The following is a 20753-nucleotide window of genomic DNA, read 5'->3' as shown; positions in this document are numbered from 1 at the left end:
GATATTATAAAATCCATTGCGCCGCAATAAGAAAATATATTAAGGCTTTAGTAAAATTTCTAAATTTTTCCAAATGTTTTCTATGTCGTATTGAAGCAACGATACTTTTCGCAAGCAGCAATTTCTTTGTCGTATCTAAGTTTTTCAAAATCTTTCTACTTTGCCGTTATTGCATCAAATTATTATTTCAATTATTTACAGGAGAGATGTACGTATGTATAACACACGTGTGAATAAATTACTTATTATTGCATGATTTACCTTTAGACTACTATAATAGCTACGAAGACTTTCATCGTACTTTTAAAAATTTGCAAACTATGAACACAATTTACTTTCATTTCTATGGAATGCGTAATGCATAATTACAATCATTCAATGCAGCAGATGTGTAGAAAAAGTGATGGACATTTGTATTTTGTCGACGAAAAATTACGTTGTCGAAGAGACAAGGTTGAGAAAGAACTGATGTCTAGCGCTGTTTGTTGTTTTTTGTTTCGTTACTTTACAATATCTTTGTTACTTCACAATCGGAATAAACGTTATTAGACTGTTTAGTGGAATCGTAGGATGTCCATACGAATAATGAGTTCTGTCTTTATTCTTCATTATACTTCACGACGTATAATAACGATTAATCCATATTCACCTGAGTGGGGACGCGTCGGGTGGGGATGTACTTGCGGAAACGGACAGTGGCCTTTCAGTTACTTCTTAATCCAGCGTACCGGATGTACCGATATTAATCTTCGTTGTTTTTTACGTTTCGAACTATTGGCGAGAATGATAATCACGAGTACTGTCAGCCCGGCGTTGAAAATTGGCCTGCAATTTCTCGGCATGTGGCCGAATGTACCGCATTCTACTATCTATTGGCTGAGTTTTATGTTAAGTATGTTGATCATACAGTACTTCCAGTATCTGTATATATTCAACCATTATAATGTCAACGAACTCTTGAATGTCGTTGACGCTCTGACAGCAACTCTAGATTATAGTTTGACATTTTTTAAGTTGATCAGTCTGTGGATACATCGTCGGTAAGATATTGCACTATCACTGTTTAATGATCGCCGTGTTCGAGAAGCAAGATTTCGTACTTTTTAACACATTGTTGATGTGATTTTGTCTGTTTCGAAATTACTTCATATCATTATTTAAACTGTAGCTCGAACCTTGGCGCTTACAGTATTGTAGTCTCGTTCAAAAAAGTGCATTGTTTCCATCTTAATATTTGACGGATTAAATCACATTACAGAGTTCTTCATCAAGTCTTGACTGATATGGAAAATGATTGGCGCGAGTGCATGAATGTTGACCAGCATTCGTGTGTTATGCAAGTCAAAGCCAATATAGCGCATTTTTGTTCCAATGCCATGTTAAGCGTTAACGCAACCGTTTCAGTACTTTATTTCTTAGGGGAATATATAATTGATTTCATCTTTCTAGCTGAAGAGTCCAATGACACTTTGCGACAGTTTCCTGTAAAAACAGAATTTCCTTATGTAACTCAACAATCGCCGTTCTTTGAATTGCTCTTTGCGATATTATTGATACATATAATGTTACATGCAAGCGCGGTCGGGACTGTAAACGGATTGATCTTTACTTTGGTAATTTTCATACTTTATATCTATATTTATTAATTTATGTAACGGAGTGATTTGTGAGACAAAATTATAACACAGATATATATGAAGATATTTAGTGTCACAAGAATTTGATTTCATATTTATTATAACATTTTAATTAGAACACAATCTTTATAGAAAAAAAATTCCTTTTTAGTAAAAAGACTTTTTACAAAAATTTCAGTTTATTTTAGGTGCTTCATGTGAGCGGACAAATCGATATAATGTGTCAAGAATTAAGAAATATTTCTGAGAATATTCTTCTTCAGAGATCTTCCGTACCTTTATTTCGAATGCTGATTGAAAGACACAACAGAATCATTTCATTTTCTGAAAATATTGAGAAACTCTTCTTTTTTATCGCGTTAATGCAAATTGTTTGGAATACATTAGTTATTTGCAGCATAGGATTCGTCTTCATAATTGTAAGTCCTGTAATGAATGTATGAAGATTAGTAATGTGTATTATACTATTTTTATTTCTCTTTTTGTTGTTTATTGAACTAGTTTATTCATAGTGAAACCGGTGTTTTCGTGTTAGTGAAAACCGCTTTTGCTTACTGTGGCATAATGATGGAAGCCTTTATTATTTGTTTTGCTGGAGAATATCTTAGCCACAAGGTAAGTACTTAAAAGTAGTAAAAATTCCATAAAAATATAATTTTTAATAGAATAATTTTATGATGACGAAATTATGAAAAAATAAGGAAGTATGTTCAATAAATAAATTACACAAACACGCCTAAAGTAATAAAACATAAATTTGAATAAAAACATTTTATCAATTTGCACTTAAAATATTATTTAAGATAAACAATTTTTCAAACAAAAATGTTTTGTGTTTCAAAAATGTGTCTATTTCACAAACGTATCGTAATATTTTTCAATGTATTTAATGTCTACAAATGTATTATAAATTATTAAAATACAGCTTTTAATTTGCTGCTTTGTAATCAACGATCAATTGTTTGTCGTTTAAAAATACAAAACATTTTATATCCTGAAAATAGAAGTAGAATAGAATGAATACAAAGTTTTTAAACTTTTTCTCTTTAAATTAATTTTAAATATCGTTTTCTACTTTCCAATTTCTGATTTTAATATGTTTAATGTGCAATAATACTGGAAAAATGTTTATCTATTAAATAAATATAACAAATAAGAGTAACATATGAAAAAATATTTCTAACATTATTTACATGATCTTCAGGGTAAATTAATTGCCAATGCAACATACGATACGTTGTGGTATAATATGCCGTCAAATGAGAGTAAAATTATAATATTCATAATAATGAGATCCCAAAAACGACTAGCAATCACGGCTGGGAAAATGGTGGACATGTCATTTGAAACCTTCTCGAGTGTAATCTTTCAAACCATTCGTACAGAAGGACAAATTTATTTCATTCTTATTAGTACTGTAATTTATAAAAATTATAGTTAATTTTAAAATCTGTTGCGACATTTGTCCTTTTCACATGAATATAATATACCAAACGAAATTAAAAGAAATTTCTCTATTTCAATTTTTGTAGATTGTGAAGGCGTCAGCATCCTATATATCTGTCTTAAATGCTATGTATTGAATGCTATATATCAACATCAAGGTAACTGTCGAAACCGTAGTGTAATTATTACATCTGATGGACACTTGTATGTCAAGAATGAATGAAAAATTAGAACTGTATGAACAAAATATAATAACTATTAGTTATCTTTTATAAAGTGTAAGTTTTAAAATAGATAAATTTCACAAAGCAAAATTATAGTCTATATAAAAGGAATACATGTTTCTTTTTGTTATTATCGATTGAAGACTTTTATATAAAAAGGATACATACTGCGGAGTATGTTGAACATTTAAGCCATTGTATCTTAACTAGAAAGTCATTTGTATTTGCATATGTATAGACATATACAGATCTATTTTATCGTATGTATGTATTTGTAACTAAACATTTACATATCTCCAGTTGTAAACCGTTTGTTACTAGAATATATTCTAAAGGCAAGCATTCTTTCCTTACTTTTCAAACACAATGACATTTCCTGAATTATTGAAAGTAATTATGTCATTGCACAATTCGCCCTTAGTCCAAGAGTTTGTTATTTTCCCCTCACTTTCTTTCTTTAAATATCAGACGTTGAACTGTACGGACACAATTTAATTCCATTCGCTTAGAATGCATAATGTGTAATTATTATCGTCCAGTCGTGCGTTTAATGATTTTTACCACTGCCATGAAGCGCTGTGAGCAGCAATTGCTTGTCGATAGAATTATTTCCAAGGAAATAAAGTTGTAAAAAACTAATGTACAAAAAATTATTCTCTCTTTTCTGCAATATTATCTATGCAATGCCTTTCTTACTTCACGATCAAAGTACACGTTATCTACTTCCGATGTGCACTGTTAACAAAATTATAGGATATTTATTCAAATAATGAGTTCTGTCTGGACCTGTCATTAACTACACAACGTATAATAGCGATTGATCCATATTCTACGTAGAGGGGACGCACCGTGTGGGGATAAACTTGGAGAAACGAACGATGCAGTCTCATTTCCTTCTTGCCTAGAGTACAGAACAAATGTTCTGAAATTGATTTCTTTTCGAATGTTTTCGAAATTATTTGCCAACGATGATTACGAGTACCGTTAGCCCGGCGCTAAAAATTGGCCTTCAGTTTCTTGGCATGTGGCCGGATGTGCCGTATTCTACTATTTATTGGCTGAGTTCCATGGCTAGCATATTGACTGTACAGTGCTTCCAGTATTTGTACATATTTGAACACATGGATATCAGTGAGCTATCAAATCTTGTTGACGGCTTGACTGTGGCTTTTGACTACAGTTTGGCGCTTTTTAAATTAGCCAGTCTGTGGATGCATCGTCGGTAAGATATAATATTGCATTGCATTATTGTCCGACTTTGCTCAATTGTCACATCTGAGAAACAAGATTCTCCTCTAGCTTGTTACATATTGTTGATCAATTTTGCAAAATGAAATATATATAATAGTTCAAATATTGGTGCGTGTAACATCGATATTTCTATGAAAAAAGTGTAATGATTCCTTCTGAAACGTTTGACGGATAATAAAAGTATATTGCAGAGTTCTTCATCAAATCCTTGCTACTATGGATAATGATTGGCGCGATTGCATTAATATTGATCAGCATTTGCATATGATGACAATCAAAGCTAATATATCGCACTTCGTTTCAAATGCTATATTGAGCTTTTCTGCGTTTGTTGCCGTATTTTACATTTTAGGCGAATACGCAATTCGTTTCTTATTTCTAAGCGAATACAATAATACTGAACGGCAACTTCCTGTAAAGATACAATTACCCTTTGACTCACAACAATCGCCGATATTTGAGTTTATCGTTGTAGCACTATTTTTACATGTGCTGTTACAAATCTGCATGTTTTGTACTCTAAATGGATTGATTCTTACTTTGGTAACTCCTCAATTTTACATCTATATTTTCATTCTTTATTAATTTTCTTTTTTAATAACGGACTAATTTGCGACTAAGGTTATAAAGGCCGATACTATCGTATTAAAATCTTTTTTATGTTCGACAGCTTGTAAAATTTTATGTATAAATTCTAATATCTGTGTGAAAATTTTCAAACTGTAATTAATATCAGTGTTAAAATAGATTTATAAATAATTGCATAGAAAACAATTTTTTTTATAGAATTAAATATATTATGTAAGAATATCATGCTTATTTATAATATTCGAAATATATTCTCTATGATGGTAATTTCTATCATGAAATAATTATGATGTTTGCAAACATTGACATATATTTTAGGTATTACATGTTAGCGGACAAATCGATATAATGTGTCATGAGTTTAGAAATATTTCCAAGAGTGCTCTTCTTCATAAATCTACGATATCTTTATTTCAAGTGCAGATCGAGAGGCACAACAGAATTATTTCCTTTTCTGAAAATGTACAGAAACTCTTCTCTTTCATTGCACTGATGCAAGTTGTTTACAGCACCTTGGTCATTTGCTGTCTAGGATTTTTTATAATAATTGTAAGTTCTGTAACAAGTGTGCAATGGTTGATGTTGTATGTGGTATTCATTTTCCTTTTTATTATTCATTAAATTAGTCTATTCATAACGAAAGTGGTATTTTGGTATTAGTGAAAACCATTCTTGCTTATCTTGCTATAATGGTTGAATCCTTCATCATTTGCTTTGCCGGGGAATATCTGAGTTCCAAAGTAAGTATTTGAGTGAGAATTTAAGAAATAATTAATTATATATAAATATAGAGTTATTTTATACTGTATAATGTACAATTGTGACATATAATGCTGGCATAATGATGGAAATATATAACATTGTTTTCTTCGATAATATTGTAACGCCCGGGGGTGCTCATGTGTCGTCTGCACACTTACGTCTGCGCTCACACACTTGGAAATTATCAAACTCGGCTCGTAAGAAAGAAACTTATTTATTCAGAGATTCTGTTACATGGAGTGGAAAGACAATATGCCCGAATGGCTTGTCAGCTCGGCTACCAATTTTCTTGGCAACCGCGTGACAACCGCGTGACAACCGCCGCTCCCTGTTATGGGAGCACTTTGCAACTTCTACTTGATTGAAGCTCGATTTGGCTCAATCCAAAGAGCAATGTCATATGGGCGTCACAATATTTTAATACATTGCAGTACATAAAATAATATCTAAAATACGTAACTTTTTATTTCACAAAGATATGTTTTCTACAAATATATTATAACCTAACGTCAATATAATAAGAGATTTCTGAAATTGTAGAATGTTTGTTAGTTTTATTAGAAGTATGTAATATTTATATATTTTTAAATTAATAGTTGAATAAGAAATTTCTAATTTTACAATCTTTTTGTATTCTTCCTTTATACTTTCTTGTTTCTCTTCATTATTTTCTATATATTCTAATCTTTACAAAATTAGTCTAATACATCGGCATTAACTTTAAAGAAGCTTTATATTTTAAATAAGCGGAATAAGTAAGTGTAATTAAGGAAAAAGGTTTTTACATTTGACACAATTTGTTTTTAGGGTAAACTAATTGCCAATGCAACATACGACACGCTGTGGTATGATATGCCATCACATCATAGTAAAATTATAATATTCATAATAATGAGATCTCAGAAACGATTGGCAATCACGGCAGGGAAAATGATGGATATGTCATTCGAAGCTTTCTCGAGTGTAATATTTTAAATTCTTTGTACTGAAGAATAAGTTTATTTTGCACTTATTAATACTTTACTTTATCAAATTTATAATTAATTTAAGAATCTGTTGCGAAATGTATTCTACTGCATGGTAAAAACTTAATTTCTTAATTTCTATTTTTCTAGATCGTGAAGGCATCAGCATCATATATCTCTGTCTTGAATGCTATGTATTGATATTATTATAAAGGTAGTTGCTGAAATTGTAGTGTAACAAATTCAAGATTAGATAAATATGACAAACGTATTAAGAATAAATGAAGAGTTAGTGAATTGTTAACAAAATATAACGATCATTTATCTTCTTATATTTATGAGTGTAAATAATAAAATATAGATAATAAATTTTACAAAATAAAATTACACTCAATGTGAACGTTGGAATTAACTTTTTTCTTTGTATTGTTGTTAATTGTATACTTTTGAACAAAAAGGATATATAACTGTGAAGTGCGCCAATGTTTAAGCTATTGAATCTAGATTAGAAAATTGCATGTGCATACGTACAGTTGCCTAGGTACGTATAGGTACATTTCATCGCGTGCATAACTAAACGTCTGCATATTCCCAATTGCAAATTTCTTGTTATTGGAATATATTCCACGCACATGCAAGTACCTATTGCACAATGATATTTCCTGAATTATTACAAGTAATTACGTCATTATATAATTTCGTTCTTAGTCTAAAAGTTGATTACTCTCCCCTCACTTTATTTCTTTAAAAACCAGAGGTCGAACTGCACGAATCAATTTAATTTCATTCACTTAGAATACCTAATGTGTAATTACCATGTCGTGCGTTTAATGATTTTCATGACTGCTGTGCAACTCAGTGGGCATCTCTTGCCTGTCGATAGAATTATTCCCGAGAAAATAAAGTTGCAAAAAATGCACAAAAAAATATTTCCTCTTTCCTGCCATTTTCTCTATACAATGTCGTAATCGAAGTACACGGTATCTGCTTCCGACATACGCTATTAATGAAATTATAGGATATTTATTCAAATAATGAGTTCTCTCTAGACTTACCATTATACTACACAATGTATAATAGCGATTGATCCGTACCAGTTGGAGTGGGGACACACCGCATGTGGGGGTTGCACTTGGAGAAACGGACGATGCTCTCTTATTTCTTTCTCAACTAGAGTACGGAACAAGTGTGCTGAGACTGATGTCTATTTTCTTACGTTTTTAAAATTATTTCCAAATGATAATCACATCTACTGTAAGCCCAGCTCTAAGAGCTGGCCTTCATTTTCTTGGCATGTGGCCGAGTGATTCGTCTACTATTCATTGGCTGAGTTTTATGCTGAGCATGTTGATTGTACAATACTTCCAATATGTGTATACATTTGGTCACTTGAAGATGAGTGAGTTGTCAAATCTCGTCGACTGTCTGATAGTGTCTCTAGATTATAGTTTGACGTTATTCAAAATGGCCAGTTTGTGGATACATCGTCGGTAAGATTATATTATATGTATAATGTGGACCGATTGAACTTTGGTCTGTAACCCTTTGGTCTGTGTTTAAGAAATAACATATATTCTCTCTTTGTTTTTCAACATTTATTGATCCAATTTTTCGTAATCGAAATATCATTCATAATTTAGCTCGAACACTGAAAACTATTAGTTGTATTCTCATAAAAGAAAGTAAATAACGCATCTATGAAACATGTGAAGAATTAAAGTAACGTATTCCAGAATTTTTCATAAAATCCTGGCCGATATGGATAATGATTGGCGCGAGTGCATCAATATCCATCAGCATTTACATATGATGACAATCAAAGCTAATATATCGCATTTCATCTCTAATACTTTAATAAGTTTTAATGGAATTGTTGCAGTCCTTTACCTTTTAGGCGACTACGTAATTCATTCCGTATTCTTAACTACAGATTACAATGACACATTACGACAGCTTCCTATAAAGATACAATTGCCCTTTGAAACACAACAATCGCCGATATTCGAATGTCTCGTTGTAACATTGGTTTTACATGTGACAATGCATGCATGTACAATCGCTATTCTAAATGCATTAATCTTGACTGTGGTAATTTATATTTGTACATATTTATTAATGTTTTAATGGTTTATTATGTAACCAATTTATCTGTATCGTACAGTTGCAAAATATAATTCTATTAAAATTGTTCTCCACATTTATTATACAATTTTAGAACTGTTACATTTTGTAAAAAGTTTTTAAATATAATCAATGCCTGTGTTGGAAAAGATTTCCAATTATCTTTATACGATAAATTTTTTCGTAATTAAATATATCATTTACAAATTTTATTTTTACTGTATTATTTTATGTAAAATACATGTTATTAAAAAAAATTGTTATCACACAATAATTATAATTTTAATACAATTTGCAAAAAACTTAAATATTTTAGGTGTTTCACGTAAGCGGACAAATTGATATAATGTGTCATGAATTTAAAAATATTTCTAAGAGTGCTCTTCATAAATCTTCCGAAAACTTATTTGGAATGCTGATAGAGAGGCATAATAGAATTATTTTGTTTTCCAAGAACATTGAATCGCTTTTCTCTTTCATTGCTTTGATGCAAGTTGTTTGGAATACGTTAGTTATTTGTTGTCTAGGATTTGTCGTTATAATTGTAAGTACTGTAATAAATGCGCGATGATTGGTATTAAATATATTATAAATTTTCTTTCATAATTTGGATTAGTCTATTCATAACGAAGCTGGAGTTTTCGTGATAGTCAAAACTGTCTCTGGTTACTTTGTTGTAATGACTGAAGCCTTTGTCATTTGCTTTGCCGGAGAATATCTTAGCTTGAAGGTAAATGTTTGAAATGATTAATTGTATATACACAATTTTTTAATAATACAATTACATTGATGTAATCATTTAATTACATTGATGTAATCATTTAATTATTATTAAATGATAAAAGTATATAAATTAGTTTTTCGAGAAAAAAGTTTCAATATCTTGCAATACATAAAATATCTTTTTCTATAAAAATATAATCAATTTTTTTAATTGTATAAGTGTTTCTTATTCCAAAAATACATTTAGAAGAAGAATGTATCTTTATACTAAAGACAACAGATTTGTTATAACATCTTCAAAATTGCATGCTCGTCAAACAAACTTTTATTTAATGTAAAATTCCAAAAGTACAAATAGAAATAAAAATAAATAATGAAGAATTTCTAATATTGTTGTTAAAATGTATTTCCAATTTTGACGTAATTTTTAAATTAGGGTTAAAAATTTGATTTGACTATTTATGCTTTCAGAGTAAATTAATTGGCAACGCGATATATGAAACGATGTGGTATGATATGCCGGCAGATCAAAGTAAAATTATAGTATTCATAATAATGAGATGTCAGAAGCAATTAACAATTACAGCAGGAAAGATGATGGATATGTCATTCGGAACTTTTACAAGTGTAATGTCCCAAATCTTTCGAATCTTTACTTATTGACAGATAATTTTATTTTATTTATGATTATTTAATTTTAGATGTTGCGACATGTGTTTTATAAGAAGAAATATAATTTGTAAGTCTAATTTAATTCCTTTACGTATTTTTTAGATTATGAAGGCATCAGCATCGTATATATCAGTTTTGAATGCTGTGTATTAAAATAAAGAAAATCGCGCTATACACATTTGCCAAAAGGATAACATAATTAATGTCAACCATTAAGTTAAAATATACTGACAATGAAAAAATGAATAAATGTCATGTATTAACAATAAAAAAATTATACAAATTAAAATTGCATTTAAAGTAATTTCACATATATTTTTTTGTGTATTATTATTATTTTAAGTTAACATATATAATTGTGTATGTTACAGTTATAGTTTGCTTCGAACGTTTCAATTATTGATCTTTTATTATAGGATTACACATTTATCTGTACACTTGTTTTATTGCATTAGTCATTAAACATTTATAATGTCCTCAATTGCAAACTTATTATTTTTGAAATTCATGTCATAAACAGTTTTGTAATACCTCCTGTATTACTAAAAGAAATTATTCGCCATTACACGAATTGTCTTCAGTCAGTTGTTTCATTTTCCGCTTATCATATTTCTTCGGAGACCAGAAGTTGAATCGCAGGAATACAACTTGGTTTCATTTACTTAAAATATTTAACGCATAATCGTTCTGTCGAGCATTCTACGATTTTCACAATTAGGAGGAAACACGATGGACGTTTGTTTCTTATCAAGGTAGTTCCGTTATAAAACAGACAAGTTTGCAAAAAAAAAAATTAATGCATAGCAAGCTGTTTTTTTCCTGTTACTTTAGCTATACATTATCGTTGTTATTTCTCGGTCGAAGTACACATGGTAAGACAATTTGTGGAATTATGATATATTCAAATCATGAGTTATGGTTCAGCTTATCATGTCAGAGTGCACCGTTACAGTACATATAATGGCGATTGATTCGTACCTACTTGAGTGGGGATGCCCTGTGTGGGGATACACCTGCAGAAACGGTGTACCTCATTTCCTCCTCAACTAGAGTATCGAACAAATGTGCAAACGCTGATCTTCTGTTTTTTTTTACATTTTAAAAACTACTGGCAAATGATCACGAGTACTGTCAGCCCGGTGCTGAAATTTGGCCTTCGATTTCTCGGCATCTGGCCGGATGCCTCTGTGTATTCTAATGTTTACTGGTTTAGTTTTATGATAAGCATATTGATGGTACAGTATTTCCAGTATTTATACATTTTTCAACACTTGAAGATCAGCGAGCTCTCGAATCTTATTGATTGTTTGATTGTGACTTTAGATTATAGTTTGACAGTTTTTAAATTGATTGGTTTGTGGATACAACGTCGGTAAGATATTTTGCTACATGTAATTGTTTGACTTTTCTCAATCACAGCATCAGAACAAAGTTTCTTTCAGTTTCTTAACATTCTGATGATTTTAATTAATGTGTAACTGGAAGCGATTTAATAGCGTCATCTAAACTTTAGTAAAAATGTTAATGCATACAACAACGTTGGTGGTTTCTTGGAAAAATAAAAAAATTTCTTTTTAAATATTTGATAAATGAAAATAACATATTGCAGAGTTTTTCATCAAATCCTGGCCGACATGGATAATGATTGGCGCGAGTGTATCAATACCGAGCATTTATCTGTGATGACAATTAAAGCGAATATATCGCATTTCATCTGTAATGCTTTATTTGGTATTAATACGTTTATTGGAGCACTTTACCTTTTAGGCGACTACGTAATTCATTTTGTACTTTTAACTGAAGACTACAACGTTACTTTGCGACAGCTTCCCATAAAATTACAACTACCTTTTGAAACTCAACGCTCGCCGATATTTGAACTTCTCATTATAGCAATATTTGTACAAGTGATGCTACATGTGTGCACGTTTTGTACTCTGAATGGATTGATTCTCACTTTGGTAATTCTTATATTTTATATCAATATTGTAATTGTGTATTAATTTTTTTTACAATGGCGCAATTTGGACGCAAGTTAGAAGTACTAATACGGTTGCATGAAAAATTCATTTTAAACAATTTGCAAAATTTTATTATATACAAATTGTTACATTTCTGTGTAAGAAATATCAAAATTTAATTATTGCGAGTGTTAAAATACATTTACAAATAGTTATAACAAGAACAAATTTTTTACGTAGTAAATTATATTATATAAGAATATTATGTTTATTTATATATAACATGCAAAACACATTTTTTAAAGCGATAATAATTTTATAGAATTGTGCTTGTAAAAATTTAAACATATTTTAGGTGCTACACGTCAGTGGACAAATAGATATAATGTGTCATGAGTTAAAGAATGTTTCTAAAAATGCTCTTTTTCATGAATCTACGTTGTCTTTATTTCAAGTGCAGATCGAGAGACATAAAAAAATTATTTCATTTTCCAAGAACATTGAATCACTTTTCTCCTTTTTTGCGTTCATGCAAGTTTTTTGGAATACATTAGTTATTTGTTGTTTAGGGTTTATAATCATATTTGTAAGTATTATAATATGTGAACAATGATTGTGTATTAATTTTTATTGACATCATATATGTATATTGAATTTTCTTTTTGTAATATGTTAAATTAGTCTATTCATAACAAAACTGGGACTTTCGTATTAATAAAAACTAGTTCTGGTTATTTCGTTGCAATGACTGAAGCCTTTATTATTTGTTTTGCCGGAGAATATCTTAGCATGAAGGTAAATATTTGAAATAAGTATTCTCGTACAGATAATTTTTGATAATCTAATTATAGTGACGTAATGATAAAAATACATAACATTTCGAAAAATATTTCAAAATCTTTCAATAGATTAAATATTAGTTAATATATAATATTATAATATTTAATTTTTTAAATATGAGTATTCCTTATTTAAAAAAATACTTTACAAAAATATAATGTATCTTTACATAAAAACAGCATATTTGTTATGAGATCTTCAAAATATGTTCGTTATTCAACCCTGTATTTAATATAAAAGAATTCCAAAAGTAAAAATAGAAATAGGAATAAGTAAAAATTTCGAATATTATTACAATGTCTTTCCAATGTTGACATACTTAATATTTTGAATAATGTTTGACAGAAACTTTACCTTTGTGAAATAAAATTGAAAAGTAAGAATAAACTTTAATGAAGCCGCTGCATTTGACACTATGTATTTTTTTTAGGGTAAATTAATTGCTAATGCTATATACGAAATGATGTGGTATGACATGCTGTCAAGTCAAAGTAAAATTATAATATTCATAATAATGAGATGTCAGAAGCGATTGACGATTACGGCAGGCAAAATGATGGATATGTCATTCGAAACTTTTACAAGTGTAATCTTTTAAATCTTTTGAGTACTTACTTATTAACAGACAAGTTTGCTTTATACCTATTTAATTTTGGATTTGCCGCATGCTTTTATGGATAAATATAACTTGTAAATTTAATTTAATTCCTTGTACCTTTTTAGATTATAAAGGCATCAGCATCATACATATCCGTTTTGAATGCTATGTATTGACACAAAGAAGACTGCAATATACAAATTTGCTAAAATGAAAACGTAGTTAATGTAAATCAATAAGCAAAAGCATACTGACAGTGAAAGAACTTAATTTATTAACAAATTTGTAAATGTCGATTATTAAAAGTTTGTAAATTATACGAACAGAAATCGTATTTAATATAACTGCAAATAATTTTTTAGTGTATTATTATTTGGTTAATGTATAATTTTAAGTTACTATATGTATAATTTGCGTTGGACACAGTTTGCGTCCAACGTTTTAAATATTGATCCTTTATAAAAGCATCAGTAATCAAACATTTTTTATATTCTCAATTGTACATTTATTATTTTTGAAATTTATTACTTAAACCGGTTTGTGTTACACGTATTCGGTCTTACCAAGTATATTTCAAAGTGTATAGACATATTTAAAACCTATAACATCTCGAACTGGAAACTTTTTACTTGCAAAGTTTCTTCCCCAGCGAGTTTTTTTGCTTCCCGGAATCATTAAATAAAATTATCCATCATTATACTTTCTATTCAAAGATCTCTCCCTTTACATTATCTTCTCCAAAACTTAAGGTTAAACTGCACGAACGTAATGCAGTTCCGTTTGCTCAGAATATTTAATATATAATTACTGATGTTCCTCTATAGGTTTAATGGTTTTTGCAGTATAGACCACATAACGGGCATTTGTTTCTTTTCGATGGAATCGCGTTGCCAAGAGACAAGTGTGTAAAAAAATGGAACTGACAATTTCGCATCGAGTTTTTCACTTCACGTTGAAGTTTCATATATTTCTTACTTGGCGGGTATTATACGCTCTTAGACTACCAATAGAATTACAGAATGTTCACATAAATAATGAGCTCTATCTCGATTTGCTGTTGTACTACGCATAATGACGATTGATCCATACTTACTCGAGTGGGGATGCACTGCGTGGGGTTACATTTGATGAAACTGTTGACGCTCTTTTAGTTCTTTCTCAAACCAGAGTGCCGGTTACATGTGCCAACGCTGATCTTTATTTCACCACAATCTCGATATTGTTTACGAATGATACTCATGACTACCGTCAGTCCAGTGCTGAGGATCGGCCTTGGATTGCTGGATGTGTGGCCTGGTGTCTCGTATTCCATTCCCTATTGGCTAATTTATATACTTAGCATACTGACCATACAGTATTTTCAATATCGATACGTATTCGAGCACTTGGAGATCAGTGAGCTTTCGAATCTCATTGACAGCTTACCCGCAGCTTTAGACTACAGCTTGACGATTTTGAAATTAATCAGTCTTTGGATGCACCGTCGGTAAGATGTTATGTCGCTGCAAATGTTAGTTTCAATTTTCAACCTCGCCCTGTTTGAGACAAGAACAAATTATGTTGTACATTAATATATTAATTTTTTAAATATATAGCGTTAGTCAAATGTTTTATAAATGAAATTGATCTTAATTCAGTTTAATCTTAAATCTTAATTCGAGTAACAATTTTTAGAGGTTTGTATAGACAATTCCTGTCGCAATATCTGTTAAATTAAAGAAACATATTGTAGAGTCATTTATCAACTAGTGACTGCTATGGATAACGATTGGCGCGAATGCGTCGGTAGTGATCAGCATTTGTATGTGATGACAATCAAAGCCAATATATCGCATTGGTGTTCTAAAGTTATGTTAAGCGTTAATGTAATTACTGCGGCATTTTATCTTTTGGGCGAATACGCAATTCGTTTTGTTTATCTATCTGGAGATTACAATGATACCTTTCGGCAGTTTCCAATCAAGGTACAATTTCCCTTCGAAACTCAACAATCACCGATTTTTGAGCTGCTGGCTGTAACTCTATTTCTACATATGATGTTAAATACATGCACGCTCGCTATTGTGAACGCATTAATTTCTACTTTAGTAAGTGTCTCATCGTATAAATTATTGTAATTGGTATATTAGACTAATAGATCATAAATATTAATACTTTCTCACAAATGTTTAACAGCATATGATGTCACTATAGTATCAAGTGAAAGTATCAAGATTACATTTAGTTTGATAAAAAACTCGGTTACATACAAATCATGATATATCACACAAACGTAACTTAATATAAGATTTGATATCACTGAAAAAATTTAATATAGTTAGTTAATTCAATATCGCTTATAAACTGATACTTTTAATATTTGACAACTTGTGGAGATTTAGATATATGAATATTCACACAATAATTATAGTTTTAATACAATTTACAAAAACTTAAATATATTTTAGGTGCTTCACGTAAGCGGACAAATTGATATAATGTGTCATGAATTTAAAAATATTTCTAAGAGTGTTCTTCACAAATCTTCCGCAAACTTAATTGGAATGCTGGTAGAGAGGCATAATAGAATTATTTTGTTTTCCAAGAACATTGAATCGCTTTTCTCTTTCATTGCTTTGATGCAAGTTGTTTGGAATACGTTACTTATTTGTTGTCTAGGATTTGTCATTATAATTGTAAGTACTGTAATAAATGCGTGATGATTGGTATTAAATATGTTATAAATTTTTTTTCTATAATTTGGATTAGTCTATTCATAACAAAGCTGGAGTTTTCGTGATAGTCAAAAGTGCCACTGGTTACTTTGCTGTAATGACTGAAGCCTTTGTCATTTGCTTTGCCGGAGAATATCTTAGCTTGAAGGTAAATGTTTGAAATGATTAATTTGTATAGACACAATTTTTTAATAATACAATTACATTGATGTAATGATAAAAGTATATAAATTAGTTTTTCGAGAAAAATGTTTCAATATCTTGCAATACATAATATATCTTTTTCTATAAAAATATAATAAATTTTTTAAATTGTATAAGTGTTTCTTATTCCAAAAAATACTTTTAGAAAATGAATGTATCTTTATACTAAAGACAACATATTTGTTATAAGATCTTCAAAATTGCATGTTCGTCAATCAAACTTTTATTTAATGTAAAAGTTTCTAAAAATACAAATAGAAATAAAAACAATTAATGAAGAATTTCTAATATTGTTATTAAAATATATTTCCAATTTTGACGTAATTTTTAAATTAGGGTTAAAAATTTGATTTGACTATTTATGCTTTCAGATTAAATTAATTGGCAACGCGATATATGAAACGATGTGGTATGATATGCCGGTAGATCAAAGTAAAATTATAGTATTAATAATAATGAGATGTCAGAAGCGATTGACGATTACGGCAGGCAAAATGATGGATATGTCATTCGAAACTTTTACAAGTGTAAACTTTTAAATCTTTTGAGTACTTACTAATCAACAGACAAGTTTGCTTTATACCTATTTAATTTTGGATTTGCCGCATGCTTTTGTGGATAAATGTAACTTGTAAATTTAATTTAATTTGTTGTACCTTTTTAGATTATAAAGGCGTCAGCATCATACATATCCGTTTTGAATGCTATGTATTGACACAAAGAAGACTGCCATATACAAATTTGCTAAAATGAAAATCTAGTTAATGTAAATTAATAAGCAAAAGTATAGTGACAGTGAAAGAACTTAATTTATTAACAAATTTGTAAATGTCGATTATTAAAAATTTGTAAATTATACGAACAGAAATCGTATTTAATATAACTGCAAATAATTTTTTCGTATATTATTATTTGGTTAATGTATAATTTTAATGTATAATTTTAAGTTACTATATGTACAATTTGCGTTGGACGCAGTTTGCGTCCAACGTTTTAAATATTGATCCTTTATAAAAGCATCAGTAATCAAACATTTTGCTTCCTTATAGAGGAAGCTTTTTTATATCCCCAATTGTACATTTATTATTTTTGAAATTTATTACTTAAACCGGTTTTGCATTATAATACTTCCTGCATTATTGAAAGAAATTATTCGCTATTACACTATTTGACTTCAGTCAGTAGTTTTCTTTTCCTCTCATACTTCTTCGAAGACAAGAAGTTAAACTATACGGACACAATTTGGTTTCATTTGCTTAGAATATTCAATGTGTAATTACCGTGCATTTAATGATTTTTGCAATTTGTAAAGAGAAAGGAATAGACATTTGTCGATATAATTGTCAAGGAGGCAAGGTTGCAAAAAAGCTGATGTGCAGCAAACTGTCTTTTTCTTCTACTTTAGTTACACATTATCGTTGCATTTCCCGATCGAAGCATACAATGTAAGATCGTTCATGGAATTGTGGTATATTCAAATAATTAGTTCTGTCTCAACTTGTCATAGTACTCCGTCATTGTACGTATAATAGCAATTGATTTATGTTCACTTGAGTGGGGACGCACCGTGTGGGGATACACTTGGAGAAAATATTCCTCACTTCCTTCTCAACTAAACTATCGGATAAATGTGCAAATACTGATCTTTCTTTCCTCACGTTTTAAAAACCGCTGGCAAATGATAACTGCAAGTACTGTCAGTCCCGTAGTGAAAGTTGGCCTCCGATGTCTTGGTATTTGGCCGAATGTTTCATATTCTATTGTTCACTGGCTGAGTTTTATGTCAAGCATATTATTTGTGCAGTACTTCCAGTATTTATACATTTTCGAACACTTAAGGATCAGCGAGCTCTCGAATCTCATTGATGGTTTGACTGTGACTTTAGATTACAGTTTATCGTTTTTTAAGTTGATCGGCTTATGGATGCATCGTCGGTAAGATATTCTTTTCATGTAATTCAACGGTGTTAAATTGTCTTAAATGTATTTGAGAGACAAAATTTTCTCTTAGTTCTTTTACATTTTGTTAATCCTATTTACTTTATAACTGCAAGTGATTTAATATCATCATCTAAACGTTAACTCGAATGTTGATGCATACAATGTTGATGGTTTCTTGGAAGAAATTAAAATGTTTCTATTAGAAACAAATATCTAAACGAAAATAACGTATTGCAGAATTTTTCATAAAATCCTGGCCGATATGGATAACGATTGGCGTGAGTGCATCAATATCGATCAGCATTTAAATATGATGACAATCAAAACAAATATATCGCATTTTATTTGTAATGCTATGTTCAGTTTTAATGCGATCGTTGCTGTTTTTTTCCTCTTAGGCGACTACATAATTCGTTTTGCATTTCTAACCGAAGCTTACAACGTTACTTTACGACAGTTTCCTATAAAGATACAATTTCCTTTTGAAACGCAACAATCGCCCGTGTTTGAGTTCCTTCTTGTATCAATATTTTTACATGTGATGTTACATGTGTGCACGATGTCTATTATAAATGGATTGATTCTTACTTTGGTAACTCTTATCTTCTATATTTTATATTTTAATTGTATATTTATTTTGTATCTAACAGAGCAATTTACATTGCAGACTTACTTAATGCTAGTGTTAATTTTGGAAGAATGAATTTATACAAGACAAAATTGTTTATGCAATCAAATATATTTTGCAATTAATTTATGCAATTAATATTTGTATACATATATATTACGTTTATTGAATGTACTTGGAAAATATTCTTTATAGCTATAATCTTTTTTTATATGTAATTATTAAGATGTGTACAAAAATTTATTACATTTTAGGTGCTGCATGTTAGTGGACAAATTGATATAATATGCCATGAATTTAAAAATGTTTCAAAAAATTCTCTTCTTAATGAATCTGCACTGTCTTTATTTCAAGTGCAGATTGAAAGACACAATAAAATTATTTCATTTTCCGAGAATGTCGAGAAACTCTTTTCTTTTATATCCTTGATGCAAGTTTTTTGGAATACCTTAGTTATTTGCTGTCTAGGATTTTTTCTCATAATTGTAAGTTCTATAATAAATGCACAAAGATTGATATCACATATATTATTCATTTTTCTCTTTATTATTTATTCCATTAGTCCTTTCATAACGAAAATGGTGTTTTCGTGTTATTGAAAACCATGCTTTCTTACTTCGGCATAATGACTGAAGTGTTTATCATTTGCTTTGCCGGAGAACATCTTATTTTTAAAGTAAGTATATAAATGAGTATTCATGAAATTGTTAACTATACAAATATTTTTCAGTATTTAATAATTTTGTTGAGATAACGATGGAAATATATAACATTGCTTTTTTAACAATATTTTAATATATGTATAATTAAAAAATTGAAAATTATTTGTCAGTTATTTTATATAAAATAGAAATTTGTGACATTTTATATTAAAAAAATAGTAATAGAAATTGATGAACAAATAATTACTATTTTAATTTTTTCTCTTTATTACTTTTCCTCTACACTTTTCGTATTATTGTTATTTTTTTCTATTTTATAACATTTATAATATTCTTACAATATTAGAAATAGTATTTAAAAGCTTTCTCTATTAAATAAGTAACACAAATATACATTTAATATACACATATAAAATAGCGCTGGGTATTCAACACTGTTTGTTTTCAGAGTAAATTAATTTCTAATGCAATATATGAAACAATGTGGTATAATATGCCGTCACGCCAAAGTAAAATTATAATATTCATAATAATGAGATCTCAGAAGCGATTGGCAATTACAGCAGGAAAAATGATGGATATGTCTTTCGAAACTTTTACGAATGTAATCTTTTAAATCTTTTACATATCTAGTTTTTAAGAAGTATCTTCATTTTATGGCTAATCAATTAATTAGCTACACGTGTTATTTATGCATAAAAATAATTTGTACCTCAAATAGAATTTCTCTTTTTCAGATCATGAAAGCATCAGTATCGTACATATCCGTTTTAAACGCTTTGTCTTGATAACATATAAAACGTTATACAGGGTGTC

At 29.6% G+C, this 20753-nt stretch overlaps 7 protein-coding genes and 1 long non-coding RNA gene across 9 annotated transcripts; 7 read left to right on the top strand and 1 right to left on the bottom strand.

Annotated features, from left to right (window-relative positions):
* Window positions 1-767: 767 nt before the first annotated feature.
* LOC105559007 (odorant receptor 13a-like) lies at window positions 768-3630 on the top strand. The gene is made up of 6 exons (XM_012006993.1): window positions 768-1040; window positions 1259-1613; window positions 1826-2056; window positions 2139-2252; window positions 2842-2997; window positions 3170-3630. Exons 1-6 carry the CDS (start codon window positions 784-786, stop codon window positions 3218-3220), a joined length of 1164 nt encoding a protein of 387 aa, XP_011862383.1. The 5' UTR covers window positions 768-783; the 3' UTR covers window positions 3221-3630.
* LOC105559011 lies at window positions 1977-15319 on the bottom strand. 2 transcript variants are annotated; one of them, XR_001008718.1, is made up of 4 exons: window positions 15214-15319; window positions 14882-15110; window positions 13806-13993; window positions 1977-2063 (listed from the first exon to the last, which is right to left on the bottom strand). It is a non-coding gene; the product is annotated as an uncharacterized LOC105559011 (long non-coding RNA). The 2 variants fall into 2 exon arrangements; XR_001008717.1 differs by lacking the exon at window positions 1977-2063 and having other exon boundaries at window positions 13487-13993.
* On the top strand, window positions 4765-7219 carry LOC105559008 (odorant receptor 22c-like). Its single transcript, XM_012006994.1, has 5 exons — window positions 4765-5101; window positions 5465-5695; window positions 5773-5886; window positions 6716-6871; window positions 7024-7219. Exons 1-5 carry the CDS (start codon window positions 4775-4777, stop codon window positions 7072-7074), a joined length of 879 nt encoding a protein of 292 aa, XP_011862384.1. The 5' UTR covers window positions 4765-4774; the 3' UTR covers window positions 7075-7219.
* LOC105559009 (odorant receptor 13a-like) lies at window positions 7856-10643 on the top strand. Its single transcript, XM_012006995.1, has 6 exons — window positions 7856-8363; window positions 8607-8961; window positions 9311-9538; window positions 9611-9724; window positions 10189-10344; window positions 10492-10643. The coding sequence occupies exons 1-6, from the start codon at window positions 8110-8112 to the stop codon at window positions 10540-10542; spliced, it is 1158 nt and encodes a 385-aa protein (XP_011862385.1). The 5' UTR covers window positions 7856-8109; the 3' UTR covers window positions 10543-10643.
* Window positions 11268-13990, top strand: LOC105559010 (odorant receptor 13a-like). The gene is made up of 6 exons (XM_012006996.1): window positions 11268-11761; window positions 11999-12350; window positions 12706-12936; window positions 13032-13145; window positions 13621-13776; window positions 13914-13990. Exons 1-6 carry the CDS (start codon window positions 11382-11384, stop codon window positions 13962-13964), a joined length of 1284 nt encoding a protein of 427 aa, XP_011862386.1. The 5' UTR covers window positions 11268-11381; the 3' UTR covers window positions 13965-13990.
* LOC105559012 (odorant receptor 13a-like) lies at window positions 15007-17505 on the top strand. Its single transcript, XM_012006997.1, has 6 exons — window positions 15007-15274; window positions 15521-15875; window positions 16236-16463; window positions 16537-16650; window positions 17078-17233; window positions 17371-17505. Exons 1-6 carry the CDS (start codon window positions 15018-15020, stop codon window positions 17419-17421), a joined length of 1161 nt encoding a protein of 386 aa, XP_011862387.1. The 5' UTR covers window positions 15007-15017; the 3' UTR covers window positions 17422-17505.
* Window positions 17506-17999: 494 nt separating this feature from the next.
* LOC105559043 lies at window positions 18000-19350 on the top strand. Its single transcript, XM_012007052.1, has 3 exons — window positions 18000-18641; window positions 18885-19239; window positions 19315-19350. The coding sequence occupies exons 1-3, from the start codon at window positions 18385-18387 to the stop codon at window positions 19348-19350; spliced, it is 648 nt and encodes a 215-aa protein (XP_011862442.1). The 5' UTR covers window positions 18000-18384.
* Window positions 19351-19540: 190 nt separating this feature from the next.
* LOC105559005 (odorant receptor 67a-like) lies at window positions 19541-20744 on the top strand. The gene is made up of 4 exons (XM_012006991.1): window positions 19541-19760; window positions 19838-19951; window positions 20386-20541; window positions 20675-20744. Exons 1-4 carry the CDS (start codon window positions 19704-19706, stop codon window positions 20723-20725), a joined length of 378 nt encoding a protein of 125 aa, XP_011862381.1. The 5' UTR covers window positions 19541-19703; the 3' UTR covers window positions 20726-20744.
* Window positions 20745-20753: the final 9 nt, after the last annotated feature.

The sequence above is a fragment of the Vollenhovia emeryi genome, unplaced genomic scaffold (genome assembly GCF_000949405.1).
Source record: "Vollenhovia emeryi isolate VEMERY1.0 unplaced genomic scaffold, V.emery_V1.0 DF939294.1, whole genome shotgun sequence".
Classification (NCBI taxonomy): domain Eukaryota; kingdom Metazoa; phylum Arthropoda; class Insecta; order Hymenoptera; family Formicidae; genus Vollenhovia; species Vollenhovia emeryi.
This window is presented reverse-complemented; position numbering and strand designations above follow the sequence as displayed.